Genomic DNA, 22,761 nt, shown 5'->3' with positions numbered 1-22,761 from the left:
AAGAACAATAAGAAGAAGAAGAAGAGGAGAAGAAGAGGAGAAAGAGAGGAGGGGACCGGGCCGGCAGGGAGGGGCTCGGCCGTTGTTGGCCAGCTAGCGGCTGGCCTCTTGTCGGCGGCTCTGTTCCAACGAACTCGAGCGAGAGAGAGAGAGAGAGAGAGAGAGAGAGAGAGAGAGAGAGAGAGAGAGAGAGAGAGAGAGGGAGAGAAGAAAGGGGGCACCCGGTCGCTTCTTGGTGACGGGTCGAGTGGTCGAGGGCAACGGTAGTAGGGAGAAAGAGAGAGAGAAATAGAGAGAAACGGAGAAAGAGAGAGGGAGAGAGAGATAAAGAGAGAAAAAAAGGAAGAGGAGGAAGGAGAAGGAGGAGGCTCACCAGCGTCGATAGCACAGCGGTGGTCCAAAGTGCCCGGCATCAGCATACCAAGATGGGGAAGCTTAAGAAAGAAGAACGAGGGAGAGAGAGAGAGAGCATCTAAGAGGAAGAGAGAGAGAGAGAGAGAAGTAAAGGGAGAGATAGATAGAGAGAGGCGGTGGCAGAAACGGGAAGTGGCGGTGGGGGCCCCTCCCCAGCCAGCTGGCTATAGTCGGTTGGCTGTGACAACGGTAGTTGGGGCGCGTGGCAACCCCTCCCCCCTTACACACAAGCTACTCATGCAGCTTGCATGGCCATAAGGCCGGCCACATCGTGCCCAAATTTTTTTTTTTTTAAGGACATGTTGTTATACAAAGCCACTAATTCAGACTCCATAATAAAATGAGTTATACAAGTATGTTTATTAGATCCCCAACAAATAAAAACACCACCAAAATTAAAAATCCACCCACTTGTAGATTTAAAATCATCATCGACATAGTTCAGTTTGCGTCACTATATCCTTCAATAATGCAAACGATTTAGTTTCTTCCAAATATCCTAACACAATGGATATTGATTTCCAATGTTTAAAATTAGGGAATAACTAGTGCTTCTACTTAATTTTCCTACGACATAAGCAATGTCCGGACATGTGCAATACATTTCATATATCATATCTCAATAACCCCTGAGTACTCAAGTTATGATACACATCGATTTTTATCAAGCTTTAAACTTGAATTATAAAGAACTCTTGAAATCTTATTATATAATTGAGAAACTTTTTTTAAAGGATTTTTTTTCATATAATGATTTCAATACAAGAGAGTTTCTATCTTTGTGTATTTTCATACCAAGAATAGTCATTGCAATATTTAAATCATTCATATCAAAGTGGGATGATAAAAAATTTCTTGTTATTTTAATGCATAAATCACTCTTGCTACAAATAAATATATCATCCATATATAAGCATATGGTCACAATGCCATTATCAATCATCTTATAATAGATGTATTTATATGTCTCGTTTAATCAGAATTCATTAGAAATGATAACATTGCCAAACCTCTCATGTCATTGTATAGGGGCTTGTTTTGGACCATATAATGATCTAGCCAATTTACATACTTTATTTTCTTGATCTTGCAAAATTAAACCTTCTCGTTGATTTATATAATCTTCTTCATCCAAATAACTATGCAAAAATGTCATTTTCACATTCATTTGATAGATTTTGAAGTTATATATTGATGTCAATAAAATTAAGATTCTAATGAAAGTTATCCTAGTCACATAGGCATAGGTATCAAAATAATTAATGTCCTTGGATTGTCTAAACCATTTCGCTACCAATCTAGCCCTATACTTGTCAATAGATTCATCAGATTTAAGTTTTCTCTTAAATATCCATTTACATCTAGTAAGTTTAGATCTCAAAGAAAAGTCTACCAAATTCTTAAGTATTATTAAACAAAATGGACTCCATTTCATCATTGATAGCTTCCTTCCAAAAATTAGCATTCTTGATTTCATTGCTTCATCAAAGCTAGAAGGATCACTCTCCATATTAAGACAAAGACAAAATTCATTTAAAACAAAATTTGAAGTGCCTTTTGCAAGATAAGTTAGAAAATCAGTACTAAATTTCATTTCATTTCTAGTTCTTTTAGATTTTCTAATTTCCAAATCTTTAAAACAATTTTTAAAAGAATCATGATCTAGTGATTTCCCTTGATTATTAAAATATCTAGAGATTTAGATTCTTTAAAGATTTTATCGTCAAAGAATTTGGCATCTCTAGATTTAATCACAACATCTCCAGTAAATAAATGAGTTTGTTTATTAGAAGTATAACCAATTAAAGGCACATTTAGTGGTTCTTACATTGCAACGGTCGTCAGAAGATGGCAGACAACTAAAGGCGACAGTGGACAGCTATATAGAAGAGTGGCTCGTGGTGGAGAATGGTGGCTAGGGTTTAGAATAATGATTCTACGGTTAAGATCTACTCCTACGAAGATAGTGATGATCTAACGAATACGATAAAAGATAAGGGCGAGATAAAGAAAATAACTAAACTCTATATCATTCCATGATAATAATCAACTCATGACCACTCTTATTTATAAGAGTAAAGTCCCTGTGGATTGGATTCACATGCGAGGTATTTACTTTATTTGAAATTTAAATTAATAAGCAAGTCTAACAAAATAACTTGACTTGACTCAACTGACTTAACCCACGTGTTCGTATCTAGTTTGTAATAGTGGCATTAGACCTAAGTTTCGATCTCGGTACCTGTGTGTTATGGGCCTAGGATCTAGAATGTAAGGAAATTATACTATTTTTATGGTTTGTATCCTCATTGAGTCCAATGGAGGGAGATCAGAATGGGATAAATTGGTAAGTATCTAATATTGCGATGGTCGTCAGAGGGTGGCAGATGACTAAAGGTGGTGGTGGATGGCCATAAGGTAGGTGGCTTGTGACGGAAAGTAGTGGCTAAAGTTTGAAAGTTTGGAAGAGTTCTACGGTTAAAATCTACTACTATAAAGATAAAGATCATCTGACAGCTACGATAAAATGGTAAATATAATAATAATAAATTAACTAGACTGAGTAATTTCTCAATGCTTGAATGATTAAACAAAAGAGTCTATCCCTTTTATATATATTGGTCGAGTACAATGAGTCCTACTAGAACTAGCCATACGGCTTACACAACTCAAACTAGGATTTACCATAAAAACTTACATGACATAATTTGACTTGCCTTATAGACTTATTTTACTTAACTAGACTTGTCTTACTAACTCACATAATTTAATTAGACTTGCCTTATAGGCTTATTTGACTTAATTAGACTTGCTTTAAGGGCTCACATGACTTAATTAGACTTGTCTTAATAGCTTACATCATGATTTAAATAAAAGATAAATAAACTCGATCCATTGAGTCCAATATCATGATGATGTGACTCGACCCAACCCGGTTCATATTAGGGAGCAAATTTGGCAACATCTTGTAGCGTCATTATTCCCTCGTATACGGTGGTGGTGTCATCACCGATCGACACACCTGACCAACACCCGTTCCGCACATCTTCGCAATGGATGCCGAGATCTCTCCATCTTATCACTGATTACACCCCAAACGGTGTTGTCGAAGTGGTTAGGTTCACGGATCTCGGTGTACGCCTGCAACATGCATGAACAATTAATAGATCATTTGTTTTGTAAATGGTTTTGCTCACTCGGCCCTTGATTGTATTGTATTGCATGCCTTAATAGTTATAAAATATTAGAGTTTGGCCTCTTCATGAGTACCAATAGTACTTACCTTGCATGAATAAATGATTCTATTCCACGGGTTGTCCCAAGCGAGCATCCAGTCACAATAATCCCCTGCTTGGTTCATGCCGCGGTACACTACAGCTGCATTTGAGCCAGATGTTGCTCCGGCAACTTTCCCGTGTAGAAACGCACCCCACTGGCCATTCTCTATCTTGTATGGGTATGGGGAGTACCAAATGTGGCCAAAATAATCATGGCTCGTGATATACGTTAGAGGGTCCCCAGTGGCATTGTATATAACGCATAGCGTAGCGACCCCATTGCCATACCTCTCTTTTAGCTGCTCCACAAATTGACGAGCATTCACATCCTTACTCTCTGCATTTTTCATATCGAGAGCAACTTTAGCCCTGTCTTTGCGTGTTATTGTCTTTCCAATGTACTCGCTCATTCTTTCCAATGTTTTAGTGGTGACAGGGGTTCCAAATACGTTGTATGCCATCGATTCTATAGATCAATTCCTACAAACGCAAATAAATATGAGTGTTGATTATAAGTTATTATTGTTACGTAACATCGCTAAAGCTGACCAACTATATAACCTTATATAATTGTTTGAAACCGAATAATTTAGCCCCGAATGTATTGCTGATCTTCTTTCCTTCTTCTATTTCCAGATTTCATCGTACAACATAATACAAATAACTATCAAATTTGTCATTACTTTCTTTTGTCCTGCGCTACTATTTTCTTTTAGTAAGAGAATATATATATATATATATATATGCCTATCGAATAATGTTAATAAGATCATGCAACCAAGTGAATAGAAGCAAGTATTACACAACAATATATGTTTCTAATTATTAGATTAAAGAAGCACTCATATATAATAATCTAAAGGCCATACAAAAGCTAATAGATATTGCACCTCATCATAAACAGTGCGCGTTTATAAAAGTTATATGGATTACTTCCTTGCAAGAAATGACATTCCCTCGTAGGGGGCATTGCAGAGAGAAGAAGCAAATAATAATATCTATATAACTTTTATATACGATGAAAATTAATAATAAACGGTAGGATAATTAAACATAACATGGCAGAAGAAAAGGTGGAAGACTATATATAACAGGAAAAGATCAAATGGAAAAAGAAAGAAGTGAAAAATAAAATCAAAGAGATATGATAGGAGAAAATAGAAAGAGATATGTAGCAAATATTGCTCTAAGGAGATAGAACAATACCTCACAAGAGTTCTCAATTTTTCACACAAGCAGGCTTTGCTAACACATCTATATATAGAACATTTCCAGACTCAAAGAGCGGACAATAGCTATTAGGAAAATTTGTATTTTATACTTTTTTTTAACGAATTTATAGTTCACACTCTATAATTTAATTATTTATAATTTGAGATATATATTTTAGCCAATAGGTATAGAAGTAAGTTGATAGAATATTAGAAAGACTATGACAATATCCTTGGTAATCACGTTTTTGCCCTAAGAGAGGAGAGTGCAAGAGAGAAGAAAAGTGGAAAACTAAGTGTATTTTAGTTATTTTTTTTCAAAAAATATTTAACATTGACGGAAAGACGAGATGGAGAGTGGAAGAGAGAAGAAAGGTGGGAAACTAAGTTTATTTTAGTTATTTTTTTTTAAAAATATTTAACATTGAGGGAAAGACTGGATGGAAAGGACTTTATAACTACTATATAAAAAGACTATCCACACAGTTCGTAGACTTTATTCGCAAGCTGCAATTACTAGATGGAAAGGACCACCCACCTACTAGAATTAATAAATAGTATTATATGTTGAAAATATTGGAACACCAGATATACTGATTTACATCCTCTATATATATATATATTTATTTGTGAATATACTAAACCTTAGCGATCTTATCAATCGAGATAAAATAAAAATATTAGTATTTATATAGATATTTATTTGTGAACGTATTAAACCCAGGCGACCTTATAAATCAAGACAAAATAACAATAGTGGTGTTTAATTTTATCAATCGAGAAAAAAAAACACTAGTGTTGATGCAGACATTCTTTGGTGAACACACTAAACCCGAATGACCTTATCAGTCAAGATAAAATAAAAAAATTGGTTTTGATGCAGATATTCATTTGTGAACACACTAAACCCGAGCGACCTTATCAATCAAGATAAAATAAAAACATTGGTGTTGATGCATGCATCCATTTGTGAACACACTAAACTTGAACGACTTTATCAAAAGTAAAAAAAAAAATATAGAATTTATTATTGAAGATATGATTTGTTGAAAGTTCATGAGCCATCACATACCCAACCTAAGTGACCTTATCAATTAAGATAAATAAAACACCACCATAGATGGGCGAAGGCACTGATAGAGTCCATCGACTCGTTGAGAGAATTGATAATTTGTTTCTATGCATAGCTTGATGCATGACCATATATGATCTCTGCTTATAAATAGCCATTAGTTGTTATTCTCAATGATGGCTAGCTTCGCAAGCTTGCTCTTATTATTTACCGCATAGAAGAAGATGCCATATACTCCATCAAATTTGGGTCCGAAAACGAGCTGGCCAAGTACCTCGCGAATAGTAAGTCTAACTGTGATTCCGTGTTGGGTCTCTTGGATGCTCTGAAGTGAAATGCAAGTATCAAGATGACAAAGTTAAGGCTCCTATTGCTAATAACATCAATTCTTACATTATCTACTGCGTAAATAATGCAATCCAAACTGTACCAAACTACCTTGTACGAATGAAATATTTAGAAAAGATCAATGAACACATCCAATCTCTTATTAAAGATCTGGATGAGGTGAGACCAAGCTTGGAACAACGACGACGTTGATCGTCTGGGAATCGAAGCAGCCAAGTTCGGCGTTGCTATGCTGAAGTTTACAAAGATGTATAAAAGTAGCTTGTCACACGATTACTCCACATGGGTCAAGGGCACCGGCATGGAGTTTCATGAGCTAGTGGAGAGGTACTCCAGTCCATAGATTTTCTATTTTCATCTTGGATTTTGTAATGTTGAACTTAGATTGGACATTGTTTTTAACCTAGCTAGATATTTTGCATATTTCTCTCTCTCAATACTTTATCATATGCTTTAGTTTTGTTATATACCCCTTTAGATTATTGTTCAGAAAAAAATGAAATGTACCTATACTAAGAAAAAGTACATAGGAAAATTAGCAACCATATGTGGTTTAACCAAAATTTAGGGTACCTCCCTGCAGTGGCGGAGCGAGGGGCCAACCTCTCTTCTGAGCCCACTGTAATTAATTTGTTTCCTATTTTTTAACTCTTTACTTATTTTCAATCAGTGTGCTTATCTAATAACTCACTTGATCGCAGCAAGCGTTCTTTCTCCCTTCAATCCAATCCAATTGAGTGGGGTCTAAATATTAAATATTAAATTTTATTTCTTAAATGGGTCCATGGGATAGGTACGTAGTTGGTTTGATAAATCTATCAACTGAGATCATCAATGCAATCATTTAACTATTTAATCACAGGTTGGAAATTTTAATGTTGATTGAAGTCTTTATTTGAATTATTCCAATTAGTTTTTATTTAATCTTATGACTATTAATTTTTGTATGATCATATATTTTTCTTGAGAAAATTACATAAAAATTACTTTAAACTTTTACGCCTATTATTGTTAATATTTTGTTTCTTTTATTGAATGGTAGGGTACGTAGAGATTTCTGGTAATGAAACACATATTTTTAAGAACATCAACTACAAGGCAAGGCAATGATACAATGCTTTCTGAAGAAAATAAAAAAAATTACGTTGGGACAACTTTTTTAAGTTTTAGTGGAATTTACGGACATGAGAATTACTTTTATCATTCTAACACTAGCATTGAGAAATTGTGGTCATCTGCCCTACAGATGAGCTTGTGGAGAGTGAAAATAGTTGGAAGTACTTTCAATATTGTTATTACTTGCAATCTTAACGATAGTGTTTTGCTTGACTCCCCCTCAATACATCGCCTCTTGTGCTTGGTTCACAACCTAGATGTCCCTTAAAGTTGTAGCTAAGCTTCGGTGACCCTTGAGGCAATTTCAACTGCCTTTTACAATCTTGTACTAAGTGAGCATGAGATGACTCCAATATCTTCAAGCTTCATGCCTCTCCAAGAGCACACCTCTCTTCTCTCTCTCCAAGAGCACACCTCTCTTCTCTTTAGTATAGCATCATCTAGCCTCGAGAGTTGACAAAACCTTTTTTCAAGTTTCCCTTGTATATGCCCAGAAAGATAGCTTCTAGAAACCCCTAATCAGGACTAATAAGAGCAAGTTAACAAAATTGTTCGAACGAGATCTGGAGCGTTCAAACGGTTTGAGTTCCAGCCAATCGCGTTCCACAAATCTCGTTCGAATGGGTATCGAATGTTCGAAGTCTTTAACTCATCCGTTCAAACATCTTTCCCACATTCAATAACCATTTGTCTCTTGCCGTGTATCACGTTTGAATGGAATATTGTTACGGATATTTGTTCGAATGCCTTTTCACTCTTATGAGAAAAATGCTTCATGGGAAAACCTGTAACACCCCATTTATACAAAAAAATGGTGCGCACGTGCGTGGCATGTGCGCCCCGCCTTCTCCCTCCCTCTCTTTTTTTCTTTCTTCTTCTCTTCCTTTCCTTCTTTTCTTCTTTTTCTTTCTTCTTCCTTCTCCCTACTCACACCGCCATAGCCCCATTTTGGTTTTCGCCGCATTGGAGCATCGTGGAGGCTTGCCGTCAACGCCAATCGATCCACCTGTAAGTGCTCTACCCTCCTCTTGTAGTTAATTTTAGTTAATTTGGACTAGATCACTTGTCATTTCATTTCTCCCCCTTTTGGCCTCATCGGCGTTTTGGCTGGTCGGCAATCTCGGTCGCCACCGTGCCGGTCTGGGAGCTTCACCTCATGAAGCTCTCCCGGTTGCTGCCCTTTTCACCCCTACGCGTGGTTGTGCATCGAGGCTTATCCCGACGGCCTTGTGAGCTATTTCTTGGCTACTGCCATCACCGGCTTCGCTACCCAACAAGTGGGTTAGCTTCCTCTTCGTGAGGAGTCTCCGTGGGGTGCCCACATTTGTACAGCTGTGTGAGCTCTACCTGATTAATAAAGGTAGGAATTACGATATAGACCTACCCAAGCTTGTAGTGAACGTTAATAATATATTTAACTAATTAGTGATAAAAATATTATGCTTATGCTTTTTATTTACTTTTCTTATCGAGGTGGACTCCGTACCCTATAAGGATGATCTCATGGCGTAGTTGCAGTTAGTATCAAGAAAGCAGTTCAAGTAAGTAAAACTTTTATAATCTAGGAGTAGTGTAGAGAATGAAATATCTTACCTTATAAAATCATCACATTCATAGCATACATGTGCATATGTTTTTCTTACCATTATTATTGCACGTTATGCATGGTAATTTTATTTTGCTGTTCGGTAAGATTTTGTATATCATGATGTCTACGCATATTTATTGGGCATGATCATATATTTTAGCATGCAAAACATGATAATGATGGGCATTACATTATGTTTCTTGTGTTGTATAATATTATACCACTTGCACATATGCACGATCATAAAGGGCGTGATTGCTGCATCTCAACAGTACCCGACACCTCCCAAACTAGGGTTAGGGGCGGGCAATACTATGATACTATATATATATCATGATGTCTACGCATATTTATTGGGCATGATCATATATTTTAGCATGCAAAACATGATAATTACAAGGAGGTTAACTGATCATGATACAATTATTTTAATCATGCAAAACATGATTAATTTTAGATGGAAGAAATAATGGTTGCACATATATTACAATTACAAGGAGGTTAACTGATCATGATACAAATAAAAGTTCAAGAGACTTTGGATTTGAACTAAATATAAGTGGTAAAATGTCTTGCATAATTTTTGATTGAGGATTAATGAGTGATATGATTGAGGATTAATGTCTTGCATAATTTTTGATGTACGACTTTTGTTGATCACCTCATTTTCATCACTATGCATTAGAAATGAGGTAGATAATTAGAGTTTACCAGTTGTTAGTTGTTATCTCAACAATTTTACTTTAAAAAGCTTAAGCTTACATGTCTAGAATGGTGATAGGATTATTTATGCACTTAACATCTCTAGCTCATATTTGAGGTAAATGAGCAACCTTGAGTAGACATAATTATTAGGCCTGACCTGCCCAAACCAGCACAGTTGTAATCGGGCTAAGCCCCGCCTGAGCCCGATTTAGGCCCAGCCCAACTCGAGCCAGAGATAGTAGGCACAGTTGCAACTCGTGACGCAGTGGTGGATGTAGCATCGTACGTCGGTGGTGCGCTGGTCGGGAGAGTTGTCACTACCGCCTTGACTAGCAGAGCATTGGAAGGCATTGAGGCATCTGCTATGTTTGTGCTCTTGGCCGGGACAATGTCTAGCATAATAGGGAGCTTTCTCATTGGAACATTTGTTGGGTGGTTGCTTGATTTCTTCATCAATTCTAGGGGGAAGGACACATTCAGCACAGATGGGCATGTATGTTATGTGGCACCCATGCCTGATAGGGTTTCTCTCGCACGTCAAATTGCATATGAAGACAATCCTCCAAAACCTTAGTTGGTAAGGTTTTTGATGTATACTCAGTCAGGTCGAATCACATCATAAGGATATTAGGCTCAATAGATCGAGTCTATCTGTATTTTAATTAATTGATCATGATGTAGACCCTTAGGGTAACTCTAGTTAAGTAAGTAAGCCCATAAGATAAGTCCAATTAAGTCAAATAAGCTCTTAAGACAAGTCTAGTTAAATCAAGTAAGTATTTAAGGCAAATCATAATTTGAGTTTCGTAAGACTTTAGAACTATTCCTAGTATGACTCATTGTACAACGACCTCTATCTATTTATTAACACAAAATATGAGACGAGAGAAGCATAACAAAAAATGATCTTTATTTTTTTTAAAAGGGAATAATTTTCTAAGTAGTTGTTATAAAACAAAACTTGCGTAAACCTGCCCAAGTGAATAGTTTATGTAAAAAATTTGATTGCAACTTCCACCAGTGATAAGGGAATATGAGTAATAACAAGAAATATAGTTACAAATTTACCCTCTTCACTTTTCAAAGCAACGAATATCTTTACAAAATAATAAGTATAATATCTCACTATAAACAAATAAATATATAAAATATGACTAAAATAGACTAGGTATAGAAAAGTGATATGCCCCTTACCAAAATAATCTTTAAGCACAAAAATAATTTTCTATTTATTATTATATAAGTATATTTTATGATAATAAATTTGATAATATTTTTGTGTTTTACCCAATATTATTTTTAAATACTAATATTACCCTTGCAAAACTTTTGAGAATATCTTCATACATTAAATGCTCGGAGATCTCATAAAAACCTTCTTGCAATATGAGGTAAAAATAAATAATATTTTGTAGTGCTCTTATTGAAAATATTACAAAAATATTGAAAAATATTTCTTTTCAACCCATAATTGATGAAAAAATATATCTACAATTTGAAAAACAAAAGATATCATCTGAAACCATATCAACAAAATTTTATCTTAGACTATCTCCATGCTTATATATTTAATTGTAAATAAATAGATAAAGTTTTAATATATGTTGATTTCAAACATTAACAAAATATTCTCATCCTTAATAAAGCTAACTTCAAATCTAGCATAGTGAAATTCTTTCTAATGCTTATCTAATATTATAGTATCCTCTATATGGAAAATAATTATGGCATACCAGTGTAACAAGGGACGCCAATGAAATACAATGCATAATTAAACAAAAGCTAAAAATTAAGATAACAAGGGACGCCAATGAACCATCACAACCCACGATGCTTCCCCCATCTTGTCCTCAAGATGTGAAGTCTAGTGTGGATGTGGTGTCGTATGCTTCCAAATGATAGCACGCAATGCAGTGGTGGATGTGGCATCGTACGCCAGCGCGTTGCTAAAAAGAGTCGTCAGAGTTTTCTTATAGGAGCATTTGTGGGGTTCTTGTTTCATCTCTTCATCAATTCTTGGGGTCATGACATATTTAGCACTGATGGGCATACATGTTATGTGGCACCCATGCCTGATGGAGTCCTTCCTACACATCAAATTGCTTGCTTGGGGTATTTCTACATAAAAACTTTTGTGTTTACAATTGTCTTTTTCACGCTTTATTTTTAGCATATTATTATCAATAGCGTGTGATAAGTCTTATCTCGGAAGTTGTTTCTTATGTTTTTCACTCTCAATGTGTAATGCCCCCACTCGGCATAGGCATGTGCATGCCCACGTGCCCACACGGCACGCGACAGGTCGGGCGGGACCCATCACGTACAAATACACTCCTGTGCACATATAATCATGACATCATTAAATAATACCTGCTAACATATCAATGCTCACATAATTCAACACTAAATAAATTATACTATCAACTAAATAAACCTATTAATATATAAATATCCAAGTCCACAATAATATACACTAGACCACTACAAAATCTAGCAGGACCCACACAGGTTATGATAAACCATCAAGATACAACTAAACAACTAATACACGAGTACACTATAATTTGACATGTATTATACAAATCATCGTCTAATATGCCTTAGCAAATGGCATGTATCCAAATATCTGCTACGCACATAGACTAACGACCTCGGACGTAAGGCCACAGAATTGCGACTATGTCGAGCGATCAATCATCCACCAAGCGCGTCCTAATCCTCACGCTAATTCAGGTATCCTCACGCTTTCTATCAACTATCCTATCAATTATATTTTATGCTGTCCTTCTAAATAACAGATCATATATATATATCAAGTACGATAACAAATCAATGCATAACAAGAATATAGGTAGAACAGGAATCAAGAGAAAAATAATATAATATAGTCTCCAACCATTTAGTCAACACATGTATACCCATGGTAATTGTCACATGCATACTCATGCTACAGATCAACATGTACATAAAATTATAATAGTATAGTCATCTCTAATCATCTCTTTTTATCATCATCATACTCATATCCAAAATCAACCTAATCACATGCATGATAAAAATATGCTCGACTATAATCATCTCTAGATAAAGTCATATAATCATGCTGGAGGCCAAAACATGCATGCACATAATATATAATATAACCTAATTTGAGAAAGGCATCTAGGGGACCGACGTCGGTAGCACGGCGGTGGTCTAAAGTGATCGGCCTCGGCATACCAAGATGGGGAAGCTTAAGAGACAGAGAAAGAGACAGAGAGAGAATGAGAGGGATAGATAGACAGAGAGAGGCGAGAGGCGGTGGCGAAAACGGGCAGCAACGGTGGGGAGCTGGTTGGCTGCGGCAATGGCAGTTGGGGCCACGTCGGCCGGCCATGTCGTGCCCAATGTTTTTTTTTAATTTTTTTTAGGACAGGTTGTTACATAAAGCCACTAACTCAGACTCCATAATAGAATGAGTTATACGAGTATGTTTATTAGATCCCCAACAAATAAAAATACAACCAAAAGTAAAAATCCACCCACTTGTAGATTTAAAATCATCATCGACATAGTTTTAGTTTGCATCACTATATCCTTCAATAACATATGTATTTCCTCTATGGTATAGTGCAAATGATTTAGTTTCTTCCAAATATCCTAATACAATGGATATTGATTTTCAATGCTTAAAATTAGGAATAACTAGTGCATCTACTTAATTTGCCTACCACATAAGCAATGTCTAGACATGTGCAATACATTCCATACATCAGACTCTCAATAACCCTTGAGTAATCAAGTTATGATACACATCGATTTTTATCAAGCTTCAAGCTTGAATTATAAGGAACTCTTGAAATCTTATTATATAATTGAGAAACTTCTTTTAAAAGATTTTTTTCATATAATGACTTTGTGACAATACAAGAGACTTTCTATCTTTGTGTATTTACATACGAAGAATAGTTGTTGCAATATCCAAATCTTTCATATCAAAATGTGATGATAAAAAATTTGTACTTATTTTAATGCATAAATCACTCTTGCTACAAATAAATATATCATCCATATATAAGCATATGGTCACAATATCATTATCAATCATCTTATAATAGATGCATTTGTTTGTCTCATTTGATCGGAATTCATTAGAAATGATAACATTGTCAAACCTCTCATGTCATTGCGTAGGGGCTTGTTTTGGACCATATAATAATCTAACCAATTTACATACTTTATTTTCTTGACCTTGCAAAATGAAACCTTCTCGTTGATTTATATAATCTTCTTCATCCAAATAACTATGCAAAAATATCATTTTCACGTTCATTTGATAGATTTTGAAATTATATATTAATGGCAATAAAATTAAGATTCTAATCAAAGATATCCTAGCTACGTAGGCATCGGTATCAAAATAATCAATGTCCTTGGATTGTCTAAATCATTTCGCTACCAATCTAGCCCTATACTTGTCAATGGATTGATCAGATTTAAGTTTTCTCTTAAATATCCATTTACATCCAATAAGTTTAGATCTCAAAGGAAAGTCTACCAAATTCTTAAGTATTATTAAACAAAATGAACTCCATTTCATAATTGTTCCAAAAATTAGCATTCTTGATTTCATTGCTTCATCAAAGCTAGAAGGATCACTCTCCATATTAAGACAAAGACAAAATTCATTTAAAACAAAATTTGAAGTGCCTTTGGAAAGATAAGTTATAAAATCACGACTAAAATTCATTTCTTTTCTAATTCTTTTAGATTTTCTAATTTCTAAATCTTTAAAACAATTTTCAAAAGAATCATGATCTAGAAATTTCCCTTGATTATTAAAATATCTAGAAATTTAGATTCTTTAAAGGTTTTATCGTCAAAGAATTCGGCATCTCTAGATTTAATCACAACATTTGTATTCATCTCCGGTAAACAATAAGTTTTGCTATTAGAAGTATAACTAATAAAAGCACATTTAGTGGTTCTTACATTGCGAACATCGTTGGAAGGTGGCGGACAACTAAAAGCGGCGATAGACGACTATATAATAGAGTGGCTCATGGTGGAGGATGGTGGCTAGGGTTTGGAATAATGATTCTACAGTTAAGATCTACTCCTACAAAGATAGTGATGATCTAACGAATACGATAAAAGATAAATGCGAGATAAAGAAAATAACTAAACTCAATATCATTCCATAATAATAATTAACTCATGACCACTCTTATTTATAAGAGTAAAGTCCAAGTGGATTGGATTCACATGTGGAGTATCTACTTTATTTGAAATTTAAATTAATAAGCAAGTCTAACAAAATAACTTGACTTGACTCGACTAACTTAACCCATATGTTCGTGTAATACTTGCATTAGACCCAAGTTTTGATCGTGGTACTTGTGTGTTATGGGTCTAGGATCTAGAATGTATGGAAATTATACTATTTTTATGGTTTGTATCCTTATTAGTTACGAATCCAATGATTTTGGTTTCACATGATTCCGAGGTCGAAGTGAAAAGATAAAAAAATAAAACAATAGAGGAAGATCAGAATTAGATAAATTGATAATTATCTAATATTGCGATAGTCGTCGGAGGGTGGCGGATGACTAAAGGTGGTGGTGGATGGCCGTAAGGTAGGTGGCTCGTGAAATATGGTGGTGCCTAAAGCTTGAAAGTTTGAAAGAGTTCTACAGTTAAGATCTACTAATATAAAGATATAGACCATATGACAGCTACAATAAAACGGTAAATAAGATAATAATAAATTAACTAGACAGACTAATTTCTCAATGCTTGGATGATTAAACAAAAGAGTCTATCCCTGCTATATATATTAGTCGGGTACAATGAGTCCTACTAGAACTAGCCATACGGCTTACACAACTCAAACTAAGATTTGCCCTAAAAGCTTACATGACATAATTTGACTTGCCTTATAGGCTTATTTGACTTAATTAGACTTGCTTTAAGGGCTCACATGACTTAATTAGACTTGTCTTAATAACTTACATCATGATTTAAATAAAAGATAAATAAACTCGATCCATTGAGTCCAATATCATGATGATGTGACTCGACCCGACCCGGTTCGTATTAGGGAGCAAATTTGGCAACATCTTGTAGCGTCATTATCCCCTCATATACGGTGGTGGTGTCATCACCGATCGACACACCTGACCAACACCCATTCCATACATCTTCAGAATGGATGCTAGATCTCTCCATCTTATCACTGATTACACCCCAAACTGTTTTGTCGAAGTGGTTAGGATCACGGATCTCCGTGTATGCCTGCAACATTCATGAACAATTAATAGATCATTAGTTCTAAAAATGGTTTTGCTCACTCGGCCCTTGATTGCACTGCATGCCTTGATAGTTATAAAATATTAGAATTTGGCCTCTTCATGAGTACGAATAGTACTTACCTTGCATGAATAAATGATTCTATTCCACGGGTTGTCCCAAGCTAGCATCCAGTCACAATGATTCCCTGCTTGGTTCATCCCGCGGTACACTACAGCTGCATTTGAGCCAGATGTTGCTCCGGCAACTTTCCCGTGTAGAAACGCACCCCACTGGCCATTCTCTATCTTGTATGGGTATGGGGAGTACCAAATGTGGCCAAAATAATCATGGCTCGTGATATACGTTAGAGGGTCCCCAGTGGCATTGTAAATAACGCATAGTGTGGCGACTCCATTGCCATACCTCTGTTTTAGCTGCTCCACGAATTGACGAGCATTCACATCCTTACTCTCTGCATTTTTCATATCGAGAGCAACTTTAGCCCTGTCTTTGCGTGTTATCGTCTTTCCCATATACTCGCTCATTCTTTCCAATGTTTTGGTGGTGACAGGGGTTCCAAATACGTTGTATGCCATCGATTATATATATCAATTCCTACAAACGCAAATAAATATGAGTGTTGATTATAAGTTATTATTGTTACATAACATCGCTAAAGCTGACAAATTATATAACTTTATATAATCGTTTGAAACCGAATAATTTAGCCCCGAATGTATTGCCGATCTTCGTTCACTTGGATGCATGATCTTATTTTATATATATATATTGCACAAGAATATATGTTTCTAATTATTAGATTAAAGAAGCACGCATATATAGTAATCTAAAGGCCATGAAAAGGTTAATAGTTATTGCACCTCATCATAAGCAGTGCATGTTTGTAAAAGTTATATAAGATTACTTCCTTGCGAGCGAAGATTGCAAAGATCTCCGTCATAGGGGCTTTGCAGAGAGAAGGAGAAGCAAAGATCTCCCAAGTTTTGTACTACAAAGTAAAACTGTATGATGAAAACTAATAAGAATAAAGAAACGATGGTAGGATAATTAAATATATGATGGTCGAAGAAAGGGTGGAAGACTATATATATAAAACGAAAAGACGAAACGGAGAAAGAAAGAAGTGAAAATAAAATCAAAGAGATGTGATAGGTGAAAATCGAAGGAGATCTCTAGCAAATATTGCTCTAAGTAGATAAAACAATACCTCACAAGAGTTCTCCTCAATCTTTCAAAAGCATGGCTTTGCTAACACATCTATATATAGAAAATTTCGGGCATCAAGTTCTGTGCCATCTGTCAAGAAAGTGTTAGCTAGTGCTAGTGTGAATGGAATCAAAGATATTTTATGCACATAATTGTTAAAACATAGTGCAGAATTTCTAAATAGTAAAAAAGCAATGTTTAAATCACAAATTAGTTAAAAGGAAGGGTGTTAAATATAAATTTTTCTGACAAAATTAAATAATTGTAAGTCGTAGAAGAAAGGACCGTTCAAGATCATCTACTTGTTATTTCGCTTGCTGTCGATCATTATTTGGGATTTTAATTAATCGCAATGACTAGTTTATGTAAAAAAATTTCCCGACAATTATTCTGGGCATCAAGTTCTGTGCCATCTGTCAAGAAAGTGTTAGCTAGTGCTAGTGTAAATAGAATCAAAGATATTTTATGCATATAATTGTTAAAACATAGTGCAGAATTTCTAAATAGTAAAAAAGCAATATTTAAATCACAAATTAGTTAAAAGGAAGGGTGTTAAATATAAATTTTTCTGACAAAATTAAATAATTGTACGTAGTAGAAGAAAGGACCGTTCAGGATCATCCACTTGTTATTTCGCTTGCTGTCGATCATTATTTGGGATATTAATTAATCGCAAGGACTAATTTATGTAAAAAAAATTTCCGACAAAATTATTTCGGGCATCAAGTTCTGTGCCATTTATTAAGAAAGTGTTAGCTAGTGCTAGTGTAAATCGAATCAAAGATATTTTATGCACATAATTGTTAAAACATAGTGCAGAATTTCTAAATAGTAAAAGAATAATGTTTAAGTCACAAATTAATTAAAAGAACGGGTGTTAAATATAAATTTTTCTGATAAAATTAAATAATTGTATGTAGTAGACTAAAGGACCATTGAGGACCATCCACTTGTAATGGGGGACAAACCGTTTGTAGATGAGAAGGACCACCCCACTTACTAGAATTAATAAATAATATTATATGTTAAAAAAAATATTTTGATACCAGATATACTGATATACTTCCTTATTTAATTATTGATAGGTGCTACCATGTACCGACCATAATTTGCGAAATCAATTAATTGCAAGTATTAGATGGAAAGGACTATCCACGCAGGAGAATTAATGGGGGTGAAAACGATGGGCAGTGAATATAGACATTTATTTCTGAACATACTAAGCCTAAACGACCTAATTCATAGAAGATTATATAAAAAAAAACTGGCTTTGATATAGAAATTTATGCTTGAAAATAATAATTGTTGAACGTTTACGAGCCATCACATACCTAACTTGACTTATTATATGTCACAAATATAAGCAGAGAATTATTATATGAAAATAATAATTCTCTGCTTATAAATAACCATGCGATGTTCCTCTTCCTCATTGTACATCCACACTTGTCATACTCAAATGGATAGAATTGTTATTCTCAACGATGGCCAGCTTCGCAAGTTTGCTCTTATGATTTACCGCACAGAAGAGGATGCCATATACTCCATCAAATTTGGGTCCGAAAACGAGCGTGTCAATTACCTCGCGGATAGTAGGTCTAACTACGAAGCCGTGTTGGGTCTCTTGGATGCTGGCTCCAAAGTGAAACGCAAGTATCAGAATGACAAAGTTAAGGCTCCTATTGCTGATAACATCAATTCTTACATTGTCTACTGCGTAAATAATGCACTCCAAACTGTACCAAACTACCTTGTACGACTGAAATATTTAGGAAAGATCAATGAACACATCCAATCTCTTATTAAAGATCTGGATGAGGTGAGGTCAACAACTTGGAACAAAGACGACATCAAACGTCTGGGAATCGAAGCAGCCAAGTGCGGCGATGCTATGTTGAAGTTTACTAAGATGTATAAAAGTAGCTTGTCACACGATTACTCTACATGGGTCAAGAGCACCGGCATGGAGTTTCATGAGCTAGTGGAGAGGTACGTACTCCAGTCCATAGATCTTCTGTTTTCATCTTGGTTTTGTTATGTTGAAGTTAGATTGGACCATTGTCTCTAACCTAGCTAGATATTTGCATATTTCTCTCTCTCAATACTTTATCATATGCTTTAGTTTTGTTATACCAAGAAAAAGCACATAGATTAAAATTAGCTTGGGAAAATACAATTTGCAACCAAATGTGGTTTGACCAAAATTTAGGGTACCTCCCTGCAGTGGTGGAGCGAGGGAGGTACCCTCTCTTCTCAGCCCACTGTAATTAATTTGTTTCCTATTCTTTTTACTCTTTACTTATTTTTAATCAGTGTGCATCTCTAATAACTCACTTGATCGCTATAAGTGTTCTTTCTCCCTTCAATCCAATCCATTTGAGTGGGGTCTAAATATTAAATATTAAATATTATTTCTTAAATCGGTCCATGGGAAAGTTACGTAGTTGGTTTGATAAATATATCAACTGAGATCATCAATGCAATCATTTAACTATTTAATTACAGGCTGGAAATTTTAATGTTGATTGAAGTCTTTATTTAAATTATTGCAATTAGTTTTTATTTAATCTTATGACTATTAATTTTTGTATGATCATATATTTATCTTGAGAAAATTACATAAAAATCAGTTTAAAATTTTTCCCCTATTATTGTTAATATTTTGTTTCTTTAATTAAATGGTAGGGTATGTTGAAATTTCTGGTAATGAAACACATATTTTTAAGAACCTCAACCACAAGGCAAGATAATAATTAGTTGTTGCAACTCAGCCTTAGTGATTCTTGAAGCAATCTCAACTGCCTTTTCACTCTTATGAGAAAAATGCTTTGTGGGAAAACCTGTCCAAATGAAAACTCTTATACAATTCAGATAACAAGTTACAACTCATATGATTTTTCTTTTGTCACAAATTTACTAATTACAAGTGGTAATATGACAGACGTAAATTTTAATATAAAAATTCAGAAGTACCCTTTTTATTTTACAACAACTAATTAGAGAACTATTGTTTTGTTAAAAAAAATTGTTCTTTCTCTGGCTTTTCTTCATCTCAATCACTTAGTTTTGATATTTGCAAATATTCCAACAAAAAAAGCATAATAGATGAAAAGTTTCACAGTTTTAATAGTCAATTATTTGCACCGATAATTTTAGATGGAAGAAATAATGGTTGCACATATATTACAATTACAAGGAGGTTAACTGATCATGATACAAATAAATGTTCAAGAGACTTTGGATTTGAACTAAATATAAGAGGTAAAATATATTTTCTACAAATTAGTAATACGCTATTCTTACCATTTAGTACAGTGATTCACAAGTATCAAACGAATTATTCAATGTTTAAGAGGCTAGAATTACGTGCTATACTTATCATGGTTTCAAATATTAAATTATGAATATGATGTTTGAATGGTGCACGAATTGTCCAGTTACCAGGTAGAGATGGGATTGAAAGGAGCGTTTGAGGAGCTGGAAGATGTACAAAAGCTAAAGGTAATGAGTGATATGATTGAGGATTAATGTCTTGCATAATTTTTGATGTACGACTTTTGTTGATCACCTCATTTTCATCACTATGCATTAAAAATGAGGTAAATAATTTGAGTTTACCCGTTGTTAGTTGTTATCTCAATAATGTTACTTTAAAAAGCTTAAGCTTACATGTCTAGAACGGTGATTTTAGATTATTTACGCTCTTAACACCTCTAGCTCAAATTTGAGGTAACTGAGCAACCTTAAGTAGACATGATTATTAGGCCTGACCCACCCAAACCAGCCCAGTTGTAATCAGGCTAAGCCTGACCTGAGCCCGATTTAAGCTCGGCCCAACCTGAGCGTGAGATAGTAGCGGGCAGTATTGGCTAAGTTTTTACTGGTCCGAAAGCTCGATCTACTATTCTCATCTATAGCCCAACGCATAATGCATGCATATTCTTATAATTTTCTTAGTCTCAAAATAGATATTTAGTAAACTATATATCAATATATAAGTATGTTACTATAAAAGATAACTAAAATGTCTCATTAAACTCAGCCTAATAAGATATAGTATTTTTTATATTTAACCTATTATGTTAGACCCACTATATTCAATCCAAGCCTAATATCTAATGAGCTAATGGACGGTAATAGGCTAGAATATTTTAGCCCGGCCCGAACCAGGGCTGCTCGCCCGATGATCACGTCTAACCTCTAGTGAACTGGGCCTGGCTGATCAGCTCCCCTCAACTTGATAAGGACTTTTTCTAAGGTAAATCCTTAGGCCCCTCTCTCATGGAACCTGACCGCCCTTATTCACGGCGCTTTTGATCTCTTCTATGTTTTAAATCTGTTGCAATATATTCATATGCACTAATAGATAACTGACAAGTATCTTTCACGTTAATGCATGCATGCAGGTGTATGATAGAATCCTCCAGGTATCAGGTCTAGGAAGTATCGAAGTGGACGACGCGAAAACCGTCATACGAGGCGTGGGCAAACTCGTCCTTCTCTACAAAGCGGGCATGCTAGTGTGGGATGTCTTCTCGGCCGAGCATAGCTTCCAAATTGCAACTCGTGACGCAGTGGTGGACGTAGCATCGTACGTCGGCGGTGCACTGGTCGGGAGAGTTGTCACTACCGCCTTGACTAGCGGAGCATTGGAAGGCATTGAGGCATCTGCTATGTTTGTGCTCTTGGCTGGGACAATGTCTAGCATAATAGGGAGCTTTCTCATTGGAGCATTTGTTGGGCGGTTGCTTGATTTTTTCATCAATTCTGGGGGGAATGACACATTCAGCACGGATGGGCACGTATGTTATGTGGCACCCATGCCTGATGGGGTTTCTCTTGCACGTCAAATTGCATATGAAGACAATCATCTAAAACCTTAGTTAGTAAGGTTTTTAATGTAAACTCAGTCAGGTCGAATCATATCATAAGGATATCGGGCTCGATAGATCGAGTCTATCTGTATTTTAATTAATTGATCATGATGTAAACCCTTAGGGTAAGTCTAGTTAAATCAAGTAAGCCCATAAGATAAGTCAAATTAAGTCAAATAAGCTCTTAAGACAAGTCTAGTTAAGTCAAGTAAGTATTTAAAGTAAATCCTAATTTAAGTCGTGTAAACCTTTAGAACTATTCCTAGTATGACTCATTGTACAGCGACCTCTATCTATAGAGGGCTCTTTTGTCTAATCGAAGCATCCAATAAAGAATAAATAATTATGTTTTAGCCTTAGACCATTATAAGAGTAAGAGTAAGATAATTTAGGAGTAAAACTAAATTAATCATAGCCCTTTATTTTTCTAAGAGTAGATCTAACTTAGAATCCTAATTCTACCTCTAAATCTTATCCATCATATTCCTCCACAAGCCACCCTACTTTACGGTTGTCTCCCACCACCCTCGGCTGACCGCCACCCTTCGACGACTGCCGTTAGATAATTATCAACCTTTCCAGTTCTAACATTCTTCCACTATTTTAATTTTATCTTTTCACTTCGATATTGAGATCATGTGAAACTAACGCCATTAGA

At 35.2% G+C, this 22,761-nt stretch overlaps 3 protein-coding genes across 4 annotated transcripts; 1 reads left to right on the top strand and 2 right to left on the bottom strand.

Moving 5' to 3' along the window:
* Positions 1 to 3,000: 3,000 nt before the first annotated feature.
* Positions 3,001 to 7,186, bottom strand: LOC140787045 (23 kDa jasmonate-induced protein-like). Its single transcript, XM_073135793.1, has 3 exons — positions 4,899 to 7,186; positions 3,698 to 4,172; positions 3,001 to 3,555 (listed from the first exon to the last, which is right to left on the bottom strand). Exons 2-3 carry the CDS (start codon positions 4,151 to 4,153, stop codon positions 3,421 to 3,423), a joined length of 591 nt encoding a protein of 196 aa, XP_072991894.1. The 5' UTR covers positions 4,154 to 4,172; positions 4,899 to 7,186; the 3' UTR covers positions 3,001 to 3,420.
* An 8,329-nt stretch (positions 7,187 to 15,515) lies between these two features.
* Positions 15,516 to 17,354, bottom strand: LOC140787041 (23 kDa jasmonate-induced protein-like). Of its 2 annotated transcripts, none has more exons than XM_073135788.1 (3): positions 17,231 to 17,354; positions 16,143 to 16,617; positions 15,516 to 16,005 (listed from the first exon to the last, which is right to left on the bottom strand). In XM_073135788.1, exons 2-3 carry the CDS (start codon positions 16,596 to 16,598, stop codon positions 15,808 to 15,810), a joined length of 654 nt encoding a protein of 217 aa, XP_072991889.1. In that variant the 5' UTR covers positions 16,599 to 16,617; positions 17,231 to 17,354; the 3' UTR covers positions 15,516 to 15,807. The 2 variants fall into 2 exon arrangements, with proteins under 2 accessions (XP_072991889.1, XP_072991890.1); XM_073135789.1 differs by having other exon boundaries at positions 16,884 to 17,253.
* A 1,312-nt stretch (positions 17,355 to 18,666) lies between these two features.
* Positions 18,667 to 22,456, top strand: LOC140786728 (uncharacterized). The gene is made up of 3 exons (XM_073135353.1): positions 18,667 to 19,218; positions 20,667 to 20,730; positions 21,636 to 22,456. The coding sequence occupies exons 1-3, from the start codon at positions 18,689 to 18,691 to the stop codon at positions 22,110 to 22,112; spliced, it is 1,071 nt and encodes a 356-aa protein (XP_072991454.1). The 5' UTR covers positions 18,667 to 18,688; the 3' UTR covers positions 22,113 to 22,456.
* The last annotated feature ends 305 nt before the right edge of the window (positions 22,457 to 22,761 follow it).

Source organism: Typha latifolia, chromosome 4, assembly GCF_019914945.1.
Source record: "Typha latifolia isolate L0001 chromosome 4, TyphaL0001v2, whole genome shotgun sequence".
Lineage (NCBI taxonomy): Eukaryota > Viridiplantae > Streptophyta > Magnoliopsida > Poales > Typhaceae > Typha > Typha latifolia.
This window is presented reverse-complemented; position numbering and strand designations above follow the sequence as displayed.

Excerpts from the sequence above, each read along its gene's own strand:
- LOC140787045 (XM_073135793.1), bottom strand. The coding sequence starts at position 4,153 with ATGGCATACAACGTATTTGGAACCCCTGTCACCACTAAAACATTGGAA. Across the intron at positions 3,556-3,697 it reads GAATCATTTATTCATGCAAG|GCGTACACCGAGATCCGTGA; the intron begins GTAAGTACTATT and ends TGCATGTTGCAG.
- LOC140787041 (XM_073135788.1), bottom strand. The coding sequence starts at position 16,598 with ATGGCATACAACGTATTTGGAACCCCTGTCACCACCAAAACATTGGAA. Across the intron at positions 16,006-16,142 it reads GAATCATTTATTCATGCAAG|GCATACACGGAGATCCGTGA; the intron begins GTAAGTACTATT and ends TGAATGTTGCAG.
- LOC140786728 (XM_073135353.1), top strand. The coding sequence starts at position 18,689 with ATGGATAGAATTGTTATTCTCAACGATGGCCAGCTTCGCAAGTTTGCT. Across the intron at positions 19,219-20,666 it reads TTTCATGAGCTAGTGGAGAG|TTACCAGGTAGAGATGGGAT; the intron begins GTACGTACTCCA and ends CGAATTGTCCAG. Across the intron at positions 20,731-21,635 it reads AAGATGTACAAAAGCTAAAG|GTGTATGATAGAATCCTCCA; the intron begins GTAATGAGTGAT and ends GCATGCATGCAG.